At 31.4% G+C, this 21,330-nt stretch overlaps 1 protein-coding gene and 1 long non-coding RNA gene across 5 annotated transcripts; one reads left to right on the forward strand and one right to left on the reverse strand.

Annotated features, from left to right (window-relative positions):
• Positions 1-1,611: 1,611 nt before the first annotated feature.
• Positions 1,612-20,848, reverse strand: LOC106065889 (organic cation/carnitine transporter 2-like). 4 transcript variants are annotated; one of them, XM_013224806.2, is made up of 11 exons: positions 20,673-20,848; positions 19,277-19,333; positions 16,996-17,386; positions 15,468-15,698; positions 15,175-15,371; positions 14,388-14,807; positions 12,809-12,943; positions 10,624-10,709; positions 7,723-7,837; positions 6,350-6,422; positions 1,612-5,961 (listed from the first exon to the last, which is right to left on the reverse strand). In XM_013224806.2, exons 3-11 carry the CDS (start codon positions 17,365-17,367, stop codon positions 5,794-5,796), a joined length of 1,797 nt encoding a protein of 598 aa, XP_013080260.2. In that variant the 5' UTR covers positions 17,368-17,386; positions 19,277-19,333; positions 20,673-20,848; the 3' UTR covers positions 1,612-5,793. The 4 variants fall into 4 exon arrangements, with proteins under 4 accessions (XP_013080260.2, XP_013080261.2, XP_013080259.2 ...); XM_013224807.2 differs by having other exon boundaries at positions 20,725-20,832; XM_013224805.2 differs by lacking the exon at positions 19,277-19,333.
• On the forward strand, positions 7,137-12,943 carry LOC129928340 (uncharacterized). The gene is made up of 2 exons (XR_008779949.1): positions 7,137-7,275; positions 12,775-12,943. It is a non-coding gene; the product is annotated as an uncharacterized LOC129928340 (long non-coding RNA).
• Positions 20,849-21,330: the final 482 nt, after the last annotated feature.

Genomic DNA, 21,330 nt, shown 5'->3' on the forward strand with positions numbered 1-21,330 from the left:
AATCATCAAAACCATGTCATTGTCACTACCAAAGTCAGCTCCAGGGAAAACTCTTGTTTTGGCTTTGTTGATGCTTGATTCAAACCTCAAAGGTAACAATAGGCCTATAAGTATATAGTCGATCTGGCTGTGCGTTTTGTTGTGTGGTGTGTGCCACGTAGTTGTTCTGGATGGTTTGCTTGGCAATAGAGTGAGTTTAGAGCTGCTGGCAAACTCTAAGAGCCACATTTCTCTAGCATTAGTTTCTCCTAATCAAAAGCGTCCAGTAGTTCCTGCCCATTGCTCAAACGCATCCTTTCCAATCCTGACATTCCAGTCTCCCAATAATAATGAGGATTTCCTTTTTCGCAATTTCCTTGTTGCAGTCGTCTTGTGTGGATTAAACACAAATTTGGCAAAACTGATCTTACTCAAAGGTGAAAGTATAGGTCTCGAGCCTTGAACCTTCATGCATATGGAGCTCATCATCTTAGTAAGATAATTCCTTTAGGACAGGGCTAGACTGCTTTGAAGCCTTGCAGTGCTAAGGATTTAGAAATCTACCTCAAGGAAAAAGCCCATTAAGCATTGAGAATTTCTTTTAAGATATTGCCTCCTACAGTTTCTGCTACTGAGTTGGTGCTTGAGGCATAACTTCGGATCACACCAGCAAGATCAAGAGATAGGATCATGATGTATATGAAAAAACTTGATCCCTTTAGCCAAGGCCCAGGAGAAAAAACTCTGGTGCTGCTGATTTATCTGGAAACATCTATTGATCATTGGGGCTTAAAAGAATCCATATGGCCAATGATACATAACATTAAAACAAAGCATAATTAGGAAGATATTTTTTTTGTTTTGAGTGATATTTAGCATTAACCTTTTTTACAAAGCTTATATCAACTCACTCTGTTTGTCTGGTAAAAAGTTTGCACAATTTATTTCTCCACACCCAATGTCGGATCAAGCTGAAATTTGGCACAATTATTTCTTTTACCTGATGACAAAAGAATCAATTTAAAAAAATTAACATATTATTTAATTAACTATTGTAATAAATTATTTTTTTTGTATTTTGAACAAGGGAAAGAAGTTATAATTGACTAAAGTGGTGGTATAAGCTGAATTAGTCCTCTTCATAGGTCACGCCCTGAATTGTAGTAAACAGTATATAACTATACAATCTTATCCAGTCATAATTACCCAACTAGCAGAGAGGTTAGCACATCTGAATGAGGGCAATTCAGGTAGTCCGCCCCCCCCCCTATTTTTTTCCTGGTGAAGACTGGGATTTTTTATTACAGGATCTTTGGGCGCCTCTGAGTCCACCCAGCTCTAATGGGTACCTGACATTAGTTGTGGAAAAGAAAATTGGGTTGGTCATTGTGTTGGCCACATGACACCTTTGTTAACCGTAGGCCACAGAAACTGATGACCTTTACACCATCTGCCCTATAGATCACAAGGTCTGAAAGGGGAACTTTACTTTTTACACTTCGTATAAGCTTTTTTTTTTTTTTTTTTGTGGGGCTTTTCTGTTGCTGCTTGCTGAAGTGATGGAATATGTTCAACAAGCATGAGCAAGAACTGACTGGTAATTACTGATTAACAAAGGTGAAACAACTTAAGCACAATTTATCAAAGCTTTAATTCCCAATTAAAAAATGTATTCACAGTCATAAGTCATGGCACTGAGGATTTCAACATAAAGCAAGTCTCAAAGGCAAATAATGCAAGCACAGCTGAAACGTAAAAGAACAAAAAAAGATTTCTTAACCTCCAATGTTGTCTAACACTGTTATATATACAATAAACAAAGTAACATGTTTGCAAAAACATTATACAGTCACATCATAAGGCCTATCTTTAAATTAAAATTGTTGAATTTGTTATTTAATGAATATAATAATAAAGTTTGCATTGATTAATGAGTTGCATTCAAGATCATCAACAATGATTCCTCAATATGGGTGGGTTTTTTTTTGTGTGCAAATTTGATTTTAATTTCAATTTTAATGAACATTGAAACAAATCCTGTATATAAAGTTCTATAAACTTGTAAAGACTAGCAAAGGGAAGGGGAGGTAAATAACATTGTCTACTTGGTTCATTAGCAAGACTAGACAAAATAGAAAATATTGTAGGAGGCCTTTATCTTTGGGGTGAACTTTGCTTCTAGTCTGATAGTAGCTACTCTTAAGTTATTCAACCTAAGGTCTTAATACTCTCTCTAAAATGTTCAGAAACTCATTCCTTGCACACAATGCAATGTACACACACACACAAAATTTAAATTAGTTGGCTAACAGCCAACAAGGCTGGTAACTCTAACCAATTCACTTGCCATGGCAAATTATCCTTGGATGGAACAAATTTTGAAGACCATTGGAATAATGTCAATATTGATATGGTCATGCTAAAGATTTTTAAGTTTAGATTTGATCTAAGCATAAGCCAACAAATATCATGATTGATCCACTGTGAACTTCAAATTGTTTTCAATGTAAACTTGAAATATATGTATAAATCAATATAATGCTGTTTGTATATAAATGGTGATATTTGTGCATGTAATAAATATATGATATGTACTGAAGGATTAATGAGCCAAAAGAAAACAAAACATTTGCATATAAAAATATATGTTGTTAAACTTTTTTATAAATTAAATGTAATATTGTTTAAAAATGTTACATTTAAAACATATTTCAAACTACTGGTGTAATTCTATAAAATGTCAATAATCTGGAATAAAATATGAATTGCATTTAAAATTTATCAATATAGTAGATTAATTTCATCATAAATACACAGTTTATTGAGATCAAAACATTTTAAGAAGTCATAAAAAAAACATGACATTTTTTTAAATGTTGTATTAAGTTATCTATGATATAACAACTTAAACTGTAAGCTAATTTGTATTTCATTATGACCAGTATGATTTACAGAATCCATAATTAAAATATCAATACATATGTAGAATTAGGCAATTTCAATTCACATTAAATAGCAATTAAACCTAAAATGAAAGCCTACACAATGGCAACAATGTCTGTCAAAAATATGGATAAATTATCTGAAGATACATTTCAGATAGACAAGGACTAGATTATATCTCCCATGTGGATAATTATCATTGTTTTATAAACTGATCATTCAGCTATTGCAGACAAACTAAGAACACTAGGAATTAAGTCCAATAGAATTACAATGCTGTTAACTAATTAGCATAGCTGCCCTTGATAGCATAAATAAAATGGTGTAATGTGACTCTTTGAGTTAAAGGTAGAGCTAAAGTGCCTCATAAAATTTCATAATAATGTAACTTGAACACAAAATTATTTCAAATAGCCAACTTGATTCACAGCACACAAAAAAAATGTGTGAGATACTGATTTAAAAAGTTAAAGTAATTCAGTTTAATCATAAAAATAGGAAAAAAAAAGCCTTGCTGTGAAATGTTAAGTCCATTAATAAACTCGTAAAGCAAAAGCAAATAAAAAAAAACAAACCTGTATATAGGAGTAAAAAACCTAGCTTACAATACAAGAGCAAAGAAAATGAAAAAAATGTTCTGTGGCACAAACACAATTTTCTAGGTTTGGAGTGAGAACAGGAAAATAAGTAAATGAGCATACACCTTTATATGTAGTCAAGTGAAAAAAAGGATCTATCTACATTGTTAAGGAGGTAAAGCAACCACCCCCCCCCAAAAAAAACAAAAACTAAAGAAAATCTAATTACATTAAATATTAATTTTCTTAGTCTCCTCGACTTAAATATAGTTTTAGAAGGAAAAAATAACTAAAAAAAAATATGTATTAACAATATATAATATCAATGTTAGGCCTTAAAAAAATTGTATCACTCTCTATGATACAAAATGAAAACTATTCCAAAATACCTAATGTATAAAACCGCAGATCAAATGAACAAAAACATTCAAACACTAAGAGATTCACTATTTCTTCTATGTGATTAGTTCATAAATTGTGCCTGGTTTCAAGACTGTGTTATTCAAGACACAAAATAATCTGATTCATTATCTGTCTATAAATATCTCTATATATAATTCTCTTCTTTCCTCAACAGTTTAAACGAGAAGAAGAAGTAAAGGAAAGATCACTCTCTTATTTCTGCGGATAGTCCATGAGAAAACAAGAGGGGGAGGGGAAACATGTAGTCACAAAATAGCAGGGCCGGACTGTTGTGACCAAGACATGATAAAAAATAAAGGGGGGGGGGGGGAGTAATCTTCTCTGTAGTAACTATCGAGGTGACACAGAGCATACTCAAGAGTTTGGACACCATGGAAAGATCACTCTTTTATTTTATTTTTTATTGCAAGTCGGATGGAGGGAGTTATCCTAGGTAATGTAAGAGGCAAAAAAAAAGAGGGGGGGGGGGGGGAGTAGTATTCATGTGTCACTAGATAGCAGAACCGGACTTAACTATTAACCCTATGCGAAACGGATTTCGTGGGCCAAGTTTGGGTAGGGATATTGATAAAAAGTGAAAATTAAGAGTTTGTATTAGAAAATAAATTTGTCTTGGCATTTTATTCATTCTTTACTACATATAGAATTACTTTACGAGCCTCGCGTGTAGCGAAGTCATACAGTCTATCATAAAAATTATATTTCCTACATAGATCATGCTCAATAGCTAGAATTACCAAATGTTTCACTAGATTCCACAATTGCGGGTATTGCATAATGCCAGGTTTTTTTTATTATCGGGCGTAGGATTGGAGTTTTCCATATTGAATGACACCCCAAAATGACAATTTTCATTTATATATTACATGAGATTTGTATGAGTTTTCAAAAGATTTTAATAATTTCCAGATATTTCCAGGACATTTTCGTATTTTTTTCAATTTCAGGAGATCGACAGGAGGCAGCAGGAAATCTGTTATAAGTAATACAATGGTTTAATTGAATAATTTATACACCTAATATTAGCACAGGTCCTATAAAAGTTCGGGGCCCACTGCGGTCGCATAGGTTGCAGTGGCCTAAGGTAATGGCCCTGCAAAATAGCGGCGTATGCTACGCCGCCAGTCGACTAGTCTGATATAATTTATTAATTAAACCTAATTCTGTAAATAATACAACAAATAACAACAAAAGGATATTAAGAAATTCCCACTTTGAAAAACATTTTAAAATATATGCAGGTTTACAAACACTTAACAATAAATATGATAAAACAAAAAATATAGCATAAAGGTACGCTTTGTATATAAGTACCACATGTGTTTTTCTTTTAAAAATGTATAATTTTTGGAAAAGTATCATCTAAAAGTCAAATAGTTTTTCAGGGATCATTTTTTTTTAAATATAAAGAACATTGTTTACAAGTATAATCCTGTAAAGTTACTAAGAAATTGGAACTAGATTTCTAAAAAAAAAAAAAAAAAAAAAAAGTGGTAAACGCTTACAAATGTAAACAAAAATAAAAACAGAATTTTTTTTCGGTATACAATTTTGATTAAAAGTAAAACAGCTAATTAAAATAGTTAGAGTTTGCAGAATCGTTAGTATATTTAAAACAAAAATAATGCAACACCACTGCTACTTTTTCCATAAGTCTTTTGATATTAATAAAATAACTTTAAACATTTTTCTTTGGTTATCTCATCCATAATTATAATAGGTTTAATAATTTTAAAAAAAAAAGGGGGGAAGCTGTAAGTTTATCTTCTCAACATAAAAAAAGTATGTTTGAAAACCATAAATAACATTAACCAACAATTGTACATTTCAAAGATTAAACATAAAAAAATCAAATAACAAAGAAAACAACTTATAATTCAAGATGCTCTTTTGTATTGCGCTTATCTAGAGATTCAAGATCTTCAATAAAAACTGGCAAAGGTCTTCTGTGAGTTTCTGGCATTATCATCACAAGAATAGCACCAACAATGGACACAGCTCCAAAGAGAATCATTGGTAATTCAGGAATGGATTTGGCCTATTAATTAATATGAAACAAAATAGTATAATAAAATAATAAATTGTTAAATAATTAAAAACACTTTTTTTTTTCAATGTATTAGATGCCTGTTATAAGCCTTTATAACTAGAACTAGACTAGACCAAGGGTAACTGCTTTAGTACATACAACAGACAGTCTAACAAAGTTTTCTGTCAGCTATCCTTTATCTTTAACGAGGTTTTGAATAAGTATCCATTGTCTTTAATGAGGTGTGGAATAAGTCAAGAAATTATATTTTTGTATAAGAAGATGCATAACAATTTGGAACACCAGTTTTCACCTCAAAAAGATATTATGATGTTATCTAGCTTTCTATTTGTCATCTTTCAAACTGTCAACTCATCAAATAAAAATATTCACTTACTGAAAATATAATAAATGGTGCAGTTAAACTTCCCAAGTTTTCAAAAAAGGAAGACAGCCCCATGGCTTGATTTCTAAGTGAAATAGACATGTCTCGAATTTATTACATACATCATAAAATAGATAGGTATTGAAATATTTTGTATCTCAAATGTATTATTTTTTCTTATAACAAATATTTTGCATTCAACTTTTTTTTTTTGACAAAATCTTATAAATTAGGTCAAGGAACTTCTTTACTTCAAACATAAACACCTTCCCCAGACCATTGTTATTGAAAAAAAATCTAACATATATAGAAACATTGGCAAAAAAATGAAATTTTAAGGCTATTTAATTTGTCTGCTCATAGATAATTAAGAGAGTGGAAATAAATATAAGTAAATAAAGCTGAGTATATAAAATGAGATAAAGAAAACATGCTACAAATTCATGCTGGAAATACTTTAGCAGAAAAACATAAAGGTTCCTGAACAATGTGAAGCACCAAATAATTGGAATAGTATGAACATATAGTTAGACAAGATGTGTTGTAAAAGGTAACATGGAAAGAGTATGCAGAGAAAGAAACCTTTTAGATGACGCAGATAAAGATACAATAGAAGAGCATATTCTTACTGCGCCTCCAGAAGAAAAAAAAAGTGAGGAGAGTTGGTGCTGATGACTTTTTAAAACCAAGTATGTAGATTTGTGGTTTTACTTTATTCCTTTTTCTGTGCAAAGAATTTCAAATTTATTAGTAACACAATGTTTCATTTATCTTTTTTTACTGCACTTTAGGATGTAAAGCAAGAGTTTCCTAGGCAAGCCTACAGCCACTCAGAACAAGATGTTTTCCACAATGTCTATACTGAGGACAAGCATCCAATATACAAGTCTCACTAAACCATGACAAATTTAAGCATTTGCAACAAAGGACTGAAAATGGTAATGCATTTAAGTTCAAGTAGATATTCCCTGTCTTCTAATATAAATGACAATTTACATTGAAATTGATTTATGGAACAAATGACAAGATATGTTAAAAACTCATTTAAATTTCACCTTATTTCAGAAATGGTGACTACATATGTTAAAAAGTAATCTTACACAGTCATAACATGTCCATAGTGCATAAGATTTAAAGTTAATGACTGTGTCGTGTTGCAGGCACAATCACAAACTGCCTTTACTTAAATATTTGTCAGGTATCCATTTGAGCCAAGTGGACTCAGGAGCATTCTAATAAACCTTAAGTTCACAATCCACATTTTCACCTGATTTAAATGAGATAACTTTCAGTTCAGAAATCAAATGCTTTACCATTTTGAAACCATGCCCCCAACAATGCTATTTATTTTTTGACCTATGATATCAATTTGAATTAATATATACCTGACCGATGTCGGGAACATCTCAGCTGCGTACAAATATATAGTTGTATACACTCCGGTTATTGCAAACTTACTGATTATCACACACACATCACTTAAAATCTTAATGGCTGAAACTGAAATGATTCGACAAAAAAAATAAATAAATACAGAAATTTTATTCAAAATGTCCTAAGAATTATTAAAGAAAAAACTACAAATAGCTCTGTTTACTACAAATAGCAATGTTTACTACAAATAGCTCTGTTTACTACAAATAGCAATGTTTACTACAAATAGCTCTGTTTACTACAAATAGCTCTGTTTACTACAAATAGCTCTGTTTACTACAAATAGCAATGTTTACTACAAATAGCTCTGTTTACTACAAATAGCAATGTTTACTACAAATAGCTCTGTTTACTACAAATAGCTCTGTTTACTACAAATAGCTCTGTTTACTATAAATAGCTCTGTTTACTACAAATAGCTCTGTTTACTACAAATAGCAATGTTTACTACAAATAGCTCTGTTTACTACAAATAGCTCTGTTTACTACAAATAGCAATGTTTACTACAAATAGCTCTGTTTACTACAAATAGCTCTGTTAACTACAAATAGCAATGCTTACTACAAATAGCAATGTTTACTACAAATAGCAATGTTTACTACAAATAGCTCTGTTTACTACAAATAGCAATGTTTACTACAAATAGCAATGTTTACTACAAATAGCTCTGTTTACTACAAATAGCAATGTTTACTACAAATAGCAATGTTTACTACAAATAGCAATGTTTACTACAAATAGCTCTGTTTACTACAAATAGCAATGTTTACTACAAATAGCAATGTTTACTACAAATATCTCTGTTTACTACAAATAGCAATGTTTACTACAAATAGCAATGTTTACTACAAATAGATCTGTTTACTACAAATAGCAATGTTTACTACAAATAGCTCTGTTTACTACAAATAGCTCTGTTAACTACAAATAGCAATGCTTACTACAAATAGCAATGTTTACTACAAATAGCTCTGTTAACTACAAATAGCAATGCTTACTACAAATAGCAATGTTTACTACAAATAGCTCTGTTTATTACAAATAGCAATGTTTACTACAAATAGCAATGTTTACTACAAATAGCTCTGTTTACTACAAATAGCTCTGTTTACTACAAATAGCAATGTTTACTACAAATAGCTCTGTTTACTACAAATAGCAATGTTTACTACAAATAGCTCTGTTTACTACAAATAGCTCTGTTTACTACAAATAGCTCTGTTTACTACAAATAGCAATGTTTACTACAAATAGCTCTGTTTACTACAAATAGCAATGTTTACTACAAATAGCAATGTTTACTACAAATAGCAATGTTTACAACAAATAGCTCTGTTTACTACAAATAGCTCTGTTTACTACAAATAGCAATGTTTACTACAAATAGCAATGTTTACTACAAATAGCAATGTTTACTACAAATAGCAATGTTTACTACAAATAGCAATGTTTACTACAAATAGCTCTGTTTACTACAAATAGCAATGTTTACTACAAATAGCAATGTTTACTACAAATAGCTCTGTTTACTACAAATAGCTCTGTTTACTACAAATAGCTCTGTTTACTACAAATAGCAATGTTTACTACAAATAGCTCTGTTTACTACAAATAGCAATGTTTACTACAAAAAGCTCTGTTTACTACAAATAGCAATGTTTACTACAAATAGCAATGTTTACTACAAATAGCTCTGTTTACTACAAATAGCAATGTTTACTACAAATAGCTCTGTTTACTACAAATAGCAATGTTTACTACAAATAGCTCTGTTTACTACAAATAGCAATGTTTACTACAAAAAGCTCTGTTTACTACAAATAGCAATGTTTACTACAAATAGCAATGTTTACTACAAATAGCTCTGTTTACTACAAATAGCAATGTTTACTACAAATAGCTCTGTTTACTACAAATAGCAATATTTACTACAAATAGCAATGTTTACTACAAATAGCTCTGTTTACTACAAATAGCTCTGTTTACTACAAATAGCAATGTTTACTACAAATAGCTCTGTTTACTACAAATAGCAATGTTTACTACAAATAGCAATGTTTACTACAAATAGCAATGTTTACTATAAATAGCAATGTTTACTATAAAAAGCAATGTTTATTCAGTCTAGGGACTAAAGGAAGCGTTGCTAAGTTGTGTCTTTTTCAAGTGATTTGAAATTTTTTATTCATTTTTTGCACTGCAGAACCAAATTTTCTAAAAGCTCTTCTTGTAGCTCAATGTATTTGTAGTCAGTTGGCAACATGCAAGTTCTATTTAGTGTCCCTGAGATTGTTTAGTAGTAAAGTAAAGTTCCCCTTTCAGACCTTGTGGTCTACAGGGCAGATGATGTAAAGGTCATCTGTTTCTGTGGCCTACGGTTAACAAGGGTGTCATGTGGCCAGCACAACGACCAACCGCTTTTACTTTTCCCTAACTAATGTCAGGTATCCATTAGAGCTAGGTGGACGACTCAGAGGCGCCCAAAGATCCCGAAATTAGAAATCCCAGTCTTCACCAGGATTCGAACCCCGGTCCACTGTTCAGAAGCCAAGCGCTTTACCGCTCAGCCACCGCACCTCCCCTGAGATTGTTTAGCAAATGGTGAAAGTCTCCAATCAGATTGCATTTGTTAATGTTTAAAAAGCCTTTTTAAAAATGAAGTAGAAATAAAATTCTGGTGCTTTGAATATTTAAAATGAATTGGAACAGGTCAGAAATGAACTAAAAAAAATAACTGTAATGATTTCATGGTTAAGAAAAAAAAAGGGGGGAATGGGAACAGACAAAAAATCCGAATTAAAACTAAAATTAATTGAAATAAAAAAAACGACAATGAAGGAAAGAAACATACTCCTTTGATTGGATGTAAACGCTGCAATAATATTCATCAAACCACAAATCAAAAGGAAAACACACAAGGGAATTTTACGCCCAAACCTGAAGAAATAAAAAATAATAATAATGCACTGAGTTAGGGCTATTTAGTTATTAACACACATTAATAAATATTACCGGTACTAAACGTCAATTCAATTATTTTGTTTTTATAGTTTCTTCATCATAATGGAATAGTTACAAATTATTGGGATAGCTACATATAATTATGAAAACTGTTAAATGTGATATTGAAGATAGTTATATCACAAAAGGTTACGAACATATGATTTTAAAATACATATGAGAGGGTTACACACTGGCAGTGATGGGCAAAAGTTAACTAAAAAGTTAGAAACTTTTAGTTTAACTAAAAACAATTTAATTAAGGCCAAAGTTTAACTAGAAAAAAATAGTTTAGTTAAAATCGTTGTTTAATTAATTAAATTTTTTTTAGTTATCAACTATAAAGTTTAATTAAAATTTGTAAAACTTTTCAACATGTGCTAGGGTTTGAAACGCACATTCCTGTTTTCTGGTCATGTGATGTCAACAACTTTCATTATCAAAAAGATTATGCAGTTAACAACTATTTTGTCAGTCTGCATTTGAAGAGGGTAAAGCAGAAGTTATGGGAGTCAATATCTGCACTTGAAAGTAGCAGTATTATAAAATGTTGTTAAACATTGTTGCCAAAAGCTTCTATGCAATATTATGAATGGGGTTGTACCAAATTTTTTTCTGAGTCATGTGGTAGTGTTTAATTTCAGTTTATAGTGGGAATTTGAATAGCTATTTAGGTCAATATTTAGTGGTTTTAATCAATTCATTTGCAGCAAACAATAATTTATTAACTGCAGGAACATCATGTACACCCTTTTTATAATTTAAACATTAGATGAAGCTGAAACATACGGTATATTAGATTCTAGTCTTAAGACTAAGAGATCTAGGTTTAAACTGACAGGCCTATAAAGATCTAAAAGCATTAGGATAACCAACTATAGAAAAAAAAACAGTGTCCTACCGGTACTGATTTTAACAACCTGGTCAGATAAACATACACATGTAGGCCTAGTGTACTGTACATGTGTAGTCGATTATACTACATGACTACCCTGCATTTTTTTCATTGCGCGTTATGTAATAGTGTTTGCTTAATGAGGAGTGGTCAGACAAGAAAATAACACACTGGCATGGTTAGTCAAGCATGTTCGTAGAGCTACTTTACACTAAAATAGTTACACACCCACCCTGCCCAGAAAGTAAATAGACCATGTGTCTGACTGATTTTAACAACCTGGTCAGATAGACATACACATGTAGGCCTAGTGTACTGTAGTGTGCAGTCCATAATGACAAGACCACCCCATGTTTTTTTCCCTTGCCCGTTTAACGGTTGTGCAATAGTGTTTGTTGTGTGGTCAGTGGTCAGACAAGAAAATAACACATTGACATGGTCAAGCATGTATTTTACACTAAAATAGTTACACAGGTCAAATGTTTCATAAAACTCCTTTCATTTCTATTGCTTTGGTTACTTGATCTAAATGTAAAATTCTAAATCTGTTATTTAATGAGATTTTAAACTTTAACGGTATAAGTAAGATCTTCCGTTACATAATAAGTTAATAATATAAAATTTGAAAAAAGTACCAGGTAAAGGTTTTAATTCAAGGCAAAAATACAAGCACACATATTTATTTAGACATCTTTTTTTTTTTTTTTTTTCAAATTTTATTGTGCATTAACGTTTATGTACGAAACATCTTCTTTATTACTGATTTTATAATGGATAAATATTTCTACAATGTTAAAAGAATTAGATCAAATGTAGGCACAGAGTTGGATAATTATAGCATATGTCTAGATTACCCTCCCCCCAAAGTTATGAAAAAGTTTGTATAGTTTAATTAATTTTCTTTAGTTTAGTTAAGCTATATTTTGAAATTCATGATAAACTTTTAGTTTAACTACTTTATTTTAGATGAAACTTAGTTTTAGTTTAACTTTTTAAATTTAGTTTAGTTCCCATCACTACATACTTGTACTCAATTATAAAGGACATTAATTACAAATGTTGTGCATAAAACATCTACAACTCATATCTTAAACTATTTAAAACCAGAAAACGACAAGACTACAAAGACATAGAGCCTCACCTGCCACCAACTACAACACAGAGAATGTAGGCTGGAATCTCAACCACTCCAAGGAGAAATAAATTAATGAACTGATCACCATGAAGTACTGGTGTACTTAGAGAGATTCCAAAATAACTTAAACTACTCACAAAACTGAAAAAGAACACACAAAAAAAAAAAAAAATTAACATTCTATTAGAGTAACATTCATTGTAAGAATAACAATCAAGGATATACATTTTATTCAATAAAAATTTTTTTTTACAATTTTAGAAATAAAGTTTTGTTAAATAATTTTTTTTTACTAATCATAGAAAAAATCTATTCTAATATCTTTATTTATATCAAAAAGTCAATAGTGTTTAGCCAAATATGCTAAAAACCTTTATTTCAATTTTCTTTCTACAATATAAATTTTCCTTAAAAGAAAAATATTACTTTTAAGGATTTTAAGAGCTCTTCAAATGTTTTATATGTTATGATGGACTTATATACATAAAGCATTATTGTAGATTTTCTGTTGACTATTATTATGTTGGTGCAATAAAATTGATCACTGTACAAACAGGTTATTTTTGTTTTTTTTCTTTGCATTTTTAATTACGGACATTAGGTTTAAGGTAAGGTGCGTGAAACCGATATATCGGGTTGGCAGGGCATGCATTTTTTTTACACGCAGACCGATAAATCGGGCTGGCAGGTTCAAAAGTTTAAAAATGTGAGTACAACTGGTTAAGTGTAAAAATATCCTACTCCATCTTCCATCGAAGTGAGAGGTTTCATTTTTTTTTAAAGTCTTGGACCCTGCAGTTGCTTGATATGTTTCCAAACAAGTCAAGGCAAGTGTCTTCCAACCTTTAAACACAACACCACTCCCACTTCTTTCCTACAGATTGGGGGAGTAAGTCACTGTTTGGACCCTGGAGTTGCTTGATGTTTCCAAACAAGTCAAGGCAAGTGTCTTCCAACCTTTAAACACAACACCACTCCCACTTCTTTCCTATAGTAGTAAGTCACTGTTTGGCCTAAACTGTGTAAAATAGAAACTAATAGGACATTGGTACAGCAGGCATTGGACTATAATTAAAATAGCTTGAAAAACCTCCACTACCTTTATTATCTATGTTAGCATTTTAATGCAAGACAAACTTTAGTATCTCATGTAAACATTTCACAATATTTATTGAATCAATAAAACAGCAGCACATTGAATGTGTCCCACAAAGATAACATAATCTACATCAATACTTGAGCCACTATATGTATTATGACTTGAAGATATTTCATTTGACAAAATGCTGTACCCCAACCATGAATAGCAGTACATGCTGTACCCTAGAATACATTAAAGATGGCTTTTTACATGGGCACATTTTGTTGGTCTACAATGATGTCTGCAAAACAACAACAAAAAAAGTGAGGCCAGTCAATTTATACTATCTCTTGAAGTGGTTTTCATATGACAAGGTCAGCCAACCACAATGCTGCTTAGTAAAACCAATAGCATCAAAAAGTAAACATGTTTACCTTTTTTTTTATATATAACATTTAAAAACTTACTAGAAGAACTACTAGATTTATATTCATTATTACTTACAACAGATAAAATAGTATCAATGAATAAAATCTTAGCCTTGGGTTGCTGCACAGAATAAACAAACTTTTGCATTTTCCTCCTGAAGGCTTGTCACTCTGATCAGAATATGAACATGGATCTAAAGTTTGACTAGTAGCTGTATAGTTCTGTGCAGCTATGTTCTCTTCATTGTGAGAACTCTGGAACTTCTGCCCATCAATTTCTTCATTCTCCTTTTCAAGCTGATTTTGTTTGTCAGAGTGCTGGACAAGTCTCTGTTCTTCTGCTGTCTGTCTGTTATGTGAATAGTGCTGAACATTCAATATTTCATCCACATCCAAATTTTTTATACCATTGAACTTAGCAATCCTATTCACTACAGCTTGAGCTCTGTCAAGTTTCCCCTGAGAGATTAGCCAAGGCAGGGACTCTGGCAAAAACCTGACCAAAAAAGAATAATATGATAAGAAATTAAGACAACATTGTATCATTGACTATCAACGCAAGTTATTTGCTTTGATCTATAAATGGTATAATTAATAATTTTAATATTGCATATCTCATTGGAGAAATTCCTCTACCTTAAAGCAAGGTAACCCTACAACAAACAAAAATAACTTTACAACCAGTTTTATGGTAAAATAAATAGGCATAAGAGGTGGGGGTGTATACTTCTAATGGTGGAAAATGTCTCACTACAAATAAAACTAAGCAACAACTTGCAATGAAATGGATGCCGACTTTGGGTCAATTTCATTCACAGCAATAGTTTTTTTTTTAAAACAAAAGTAAGAAAAGTAATCCTTACCAAATCATTACAATAAACAGTATATTGGGCAAAGAAATAAGAAGCTGAAGGTGGCGCCAGTTTCTAACTATAAAACCAAACAGTGATGTCAGCATTATTCCTACTGCCCAAAATATCTGCAGACCACAGCAAGCTAGAGTACAATAGACTTCAGGAAATAATTCTGTCACCATCACATATGAGCTCAAACCAATGCTCTAAAACAAAAACAAAAAAGCAAATTTCAGATTGCACTTGGTACTATGTTTGTTAAGAAACTCTTACATATTAATGACTACATCAGCATGGCTTACCATATTGAAAAATCCAACAACAAATCTCAGGGCAGTGAAAACAGTATAGTTTGGCGACAGTGAAACACAAGAGCCAACTACAGCTTGGACTATGAGACTGACTAGTAGAACAACTCGACGCCCGTATTTGTCAGATAAAGGAGAGATCAACAAAGCTCCAAACATGGATCCTAATAAATAAACTGTTGTGGACAATTCAGAAAGGTAGGCTCGAACACACACTAATTCCCACTGAGGAGACAAACAAAAGAAACAAGAAAAACAAAAAATACTTTTTTCAAAAAAACAAAACAAAACAACAAAGCCTATACGAAGTGTAATTGTATCAATAAGTTTGGATCAGTCATGTAATTAAATTAATAATAGATCTAGAGCAACAACAATAAATCTGTGCGATCAATTTTTTTTTGTTAAGCGCTATTTCATGCTTTTAGCTTTCTCACTACGCTATGATCCTATCACACTTATCTGGACCAGTGGGAAACATGGAAGAGGGGGGAAGGGCTATCTGTGAGGATTTTACCAGAATTAGTTTTAAAAGTAGTAACAATAAAAAAAAAAGAAAGGGGGAACAACCTGAATTCAAACTTGTGGCTCACACCTCCTCTGGCCGATGTGCTAACCACTCTGCTAATGAGGTACTTATGATTAGAGAAGAATTATGGCAGAGTCATAACAATATGTATGTATTGCTTGTTTCAATTTAGAGCATGACCTATAAAGGAGACTAATTCAGCTTACACCATCACTTCAGTTAAGTACAATTCTTTCCCTTATTCAAGATACCAAACAAAATAATTATTTACCAATAGTTAATTAACGAATTGGTTAATTTATTGATTCTTGTATTGTAAGGTAAAAGAAACAATTGTGCCAAATTTCAGCTTGATCCGACATTGGTGTCGGTGAAATAACATGAACTAACTTTTTATCAGATAGACAGTGATAACAGATATTTAAATAAGCTTTGTAAATACTGTGTTAAATGATACAATTAATAGGCATATGTAGATAGTTAATGGTCACCCCTGCTTTGTACATCTCTCCAGTATTTCTAACATATAAATATGAGGCTATACATAAAATAAAATGGAAAAAAAATAATTTTTTATGAAGCATTGTATCAACTGTTGCCTTAGCTGGACAAATACATTCATAAAAACTATAAATGAACTAATCTATTAAAAAAATAAATAATGAAAACACTAGTATTTCCCTAAAATTCCATAGCCAAATTGTCTATTGTAATGAATTAATATTCCATTTTCCAATAAACCTTACATGATATATAATGTTTTAATGTTACATCAAATAATTGCAAGTTAGTTGATTATGTATTATTTGGCAATATATGGTACATTCTCAATAAAGCCACTAAAGAGTTTCTTCTACAATTCGTTCCAAAAATCACTTTGAGCCAAAAAGAATGTAAGATTGGTTTGTTTTTTAAACATGCACCATCAAATTTTATTATAAAATATATTACACAATCTTTTAAATTTTAAGTGTAGTTTATAATGTAACTCACTTCTGAAATAATTGTTGACTCAAATTCACTGTAATACACCCAACCATGAGGACAATCTCTTGTTACATTTGTTCCATTCTCTGTAGCAATGGTCACATCACACTCCCCAGAGATCAAAGTTGGCGTCACATCTCCAAGGGAATAACTGGCAGTTAGATTTCCAAGTGTGATGTGCTCACTACCTTCCTGTGTCAGATTCCCAAACCATAGTACACCACTGGTAGAGCAGCTGTGTCCTGTAGTCCCAGCTAAAAATAAAACAGCAAACACATTCCAAGCTCCTCTGCCATAAATTGCTCCTAAGCAAAAGAAAGTGACAATCTGAAATTTGAATGTCTGAGTTAGCTTGAGCTGCAGGGTATCCACTTGCATTTTTTTTCTTTACATAGATCTGTAAATACACAATTTGAGAGAATAAATCAATTTTCTGAAAACAAAAAAACAACAATAGTATAAAATGAAACATCCACATTGAATGTGGATGATAAATAAGGTAATACTTGTAAAATATAATTATAAACACCCCACAAGAGAATGGTTTCTAGCCTGGGAAATGAAATTACACCAATGTATCTGTTAAGTTGTGACAAGTGTCACATTGCAATCTTTGTTTTGATGTCCTGCACAGGTGTCCAGTTAACAATTCTATTAATAGTAGTTTATTGGTAGTAATATGGAAAGTCATAAGGGAGTAAACTTTCAAGAGATTTATTCATATCAGACAGATATATTACATTTCCATCAACAACAATGAAAAAAACAAAATGGCATTGTTTAGAAAAAAAATAATTCATTTTTTTTTAAACAATACAGGAACTTAAGTAAGGCTGCAATAGATATATGATATAAAAAAAATGAAAAGAAAAACAAGCAAAATATTCCAAACTTAATAACATGTAAAAAAAATTGTACCAGACAGAGTGAGCTGATATAACAAACATAGATCCACTTATAAGCTTGTAAAAAAAATGTTTACAAATACACCTTTTTTTTTGTTTTTTAAAGAAAAAATATTTTAAACTAAAATTTATATTTAATATAGTGTACTATAACCTAGATATATAGATCTAGACAACTAGATCTAAATTCATCACAGATGATCACCTGACCTAGAATCTAGTATAACTTAGTATAAGTAACTAATACTACTCATTATGGCCGACTAGGCTTTCAATAGATCTAGTATCAGAATAGACTAATTTTGTTATAGTATAGTCTTTAGATTAAAACTCTTTGACTCTAGTCTAAAGATCTAGATTAGGGGAATGCAAATTATGGACCGCGGGCCACATGCGGCCCGCCAGAATATTTTATGCTGCCCAAGGACACATACAGAAATCAGGTGTGCTCATAGATATTATACATATAAAAAAGCAAATATTTTAGAAATAAATAGTTATAAATATCTATATAAATTATTGAAACTTCTGACAATTATCACTTATGATGAAGAGGCTAAAGAAACATTGCCTCAACATGCTATTCTAGCAAACAAAGATTATTCTTATTACTATTCTTATTTCAAAATATTCAGTCCAAGACACAAACTCAGGCCAGTATTTATTCAATATTATGAAGAACTATTTTGAATATGTTGAGTTGGCATGGAACAAAACAGCAAGTATAACAACTGATGGAGTCTGTGCTATGACCTAGACAAATAAATTAAAGAACAATATCTCTATCATAATCTCTAAACTGCATTGAATATCTCAGTGATCAAACTTATCAGAGCTAGAAGTCTTAACCACAGGCAGTTCAGAGAAGTACCTGAAGATTTGGTGAAACAAAACATTTCGATGTTTGGTACCACTGTAGTATTAATCTTATATAATAGAGACGTTACTTCAAAAAAAGAAGATGATTACGTCCTACGCGTCATGCATTTAGTCAAGCATATTAACCCCTGGCTTAGCACGGGCAAGGTAGAGAAAAGAAAATAGGATCTCAAGGAAGAAACTTTATGTTGCTTGAAGGACACTGACAGTGACTTTGTTACTAATATTTCTAATGAAGAGTGGAAGACAGTTCATGTTTTACATAGAGAGCGTAGCAATTGGTTGTTTGCACATAAAATGTATGAGCAGATTAAATCTTTTCAAGCAAAGTTTTCCCATTTCTCCAGGCAAGCAAATTGAAACAGGTTATGTCATTTTCCTTTGCTGAAAGGTGAAAAGGTTGAAAAGTAGAAGACTTATTTGGATTCCTTGATTTTGGAATTTGGAAGGAAACTTTTTAAACGCCAAGAACTTGAAACCAGTTTTCATTAACCTCAGCTCACCATTTAGTGCAGAAGCTGATTCAGCTCCATAAGACATACCTCCATGCAAATCAAGACCTGTAAAAAAAGTTATATAGGGTCAGTCAGTTCTTCCACAGAAGCTTTATCACTTTATGGGTGCCAGAAGCTGAATTTCCACACTTAAAAAAACAACTTGCTACTAAACTTTCACATTATTTGGGTGCGCATACATCATGAACTGGAATTTTTTTCTTGTTTGAAAATATAATAATAGAATAATAGTGGTAACAATGATAACAACTAGTAAGCTACTTGCACAATTCCGGAAAATCGTGCATGAATTTTAACAGTTAAATACCTCACATTAAGTACAACTGTTCTTTTTATGAATTGTGATGTAAAAAGACAACAAAATTTTTTAAAATATTGGTGACTTATTAGTTTCAGAAATTGTTAACTCTTGTTGTAAATGTGAAGTACAGGACATTATTGACATTATATAGACTACACATTTTATACACTCTTGTTGTAAATTTGAATTAAAAGACATGTACACAGTTATTGAGTTAGCTAGCACATTTTTCTAATTTGTAAGTACATATTAATGTATTATACAATATGTACATGAGTATAGAGTTACTATTATATTTATAGAGACAGGGTCTCTCTCTCTCTACTCTATATAAATATATATATATATAGATGTATAATAATATAATAGATATGTGGCCCCCCATTTCCCAATTTTTTAAAATGCAGCCCTCAAAAGAAAAAGGTTGCCCACCCCTGACCTAGATTCTACTAATTCTAGGTCTTGAGTCTAGATTCTAGATCAATTCAATAAGTATTCCAGACTAGTAAGTCTAGATTCCTAGGCCTAGATTAGATGATAGATCTACTACCTAGTTAAGTGATAGATCTCTAGACACTATATTATCTATATTGACTATATCTAGAATTAGAATAGATTACTCTAGTCTAGAGTTCTAGATCTAGTAGAATTTTAAATTTAGTGTTGAATTATGAATACTAAACTAAGAGTAAGAATCTAGAATACATTTAGACATAGTATTTACAGATTCTAGAATTAGTCAATTACGGTATCGCAGGTTATATATGATATAGACTCTAGATTCTATCTGAATATCTCTAGTAATAGTACTCTACAAAAGTTTTTACTAGATCTAGATCGTTACCAGTACAACTCTGGTCTAGAAATCTAAATAATAATTATAATTTAATACATTTAATTTAATAAAATATTTATATAAATAATAATAAATCTATATCTACATCTAGATTAGATCTAGATGTAGATCTAATAATTATAATTTATAATAATATACTAATATAGATGTAGATCTAATTATACTAATATTATTTAGTAATATAAATATAATCATTTTGATAATGTTAACTCAAACTCCGAACCGACCACATTGCGACATTGGCCCAAGCATTGATTTTATCTATATAGATATCTAGACCTAAAAGACTAGACTACTCTAGACACTCTTCACTCTAGTCTTAGATCTAGAGACCGCAAGGTTGCCATTTGAAAGACATGCTTGAAGTTGCATAATGTTGTTTGCTAGGTCAATCGTTGAAAAATTTTTGTTAGCGGAGAGTAAACAATGCTACATACCTATATACATTGTGTATGTGACGTGTTATCAATTTAGTACATTTTGTACTAAGGACACGTGTGTATGCACCTTTCCACAAAAAAAAAAAAAAAAATTCTTCAAAATACAAGGCCAAAACCAAGAATAAATATAGGCTTAATAGGTAAAAGGTACCTTAAATTCTTAACTAACAGTACATTTAAGCCAGAAATGATTGAAATAACTTAATTTATTAAGCCGGGGGGGGGGGGTACCGAAACCCTACCCGCTCCCTTCCCCCGTCGTCCTGCGGGAGGTTTGGACCAGGGGTGGACTGACTGTCAAAATCGGCCCGGGCATTTCTATGCAATTCGGCCCACAAATTCTATATATCATATGATGGGCATCCATTTCTAGGTCTACCTGTCCTCAAAGTCATTGTGTCAAGTTTGATAATGTATTAATATGCATGTATACAGTGAACTCTAC

This window comes from Biomphalaria glabrata, chromosome 1 (assembly GCF_947242115.1).
Source record: "Biomphalaria glabrata chromosome 1, xgBioGlab47.1, whole genome shotgun sequence".
NCBI classification, from domain to species: domain Eukaryota; kingdom Metazoa; phylum Mollusca; class Gastropoda; family Planorbidae; genus Biomphalaria; species Biomphalaria glabrata.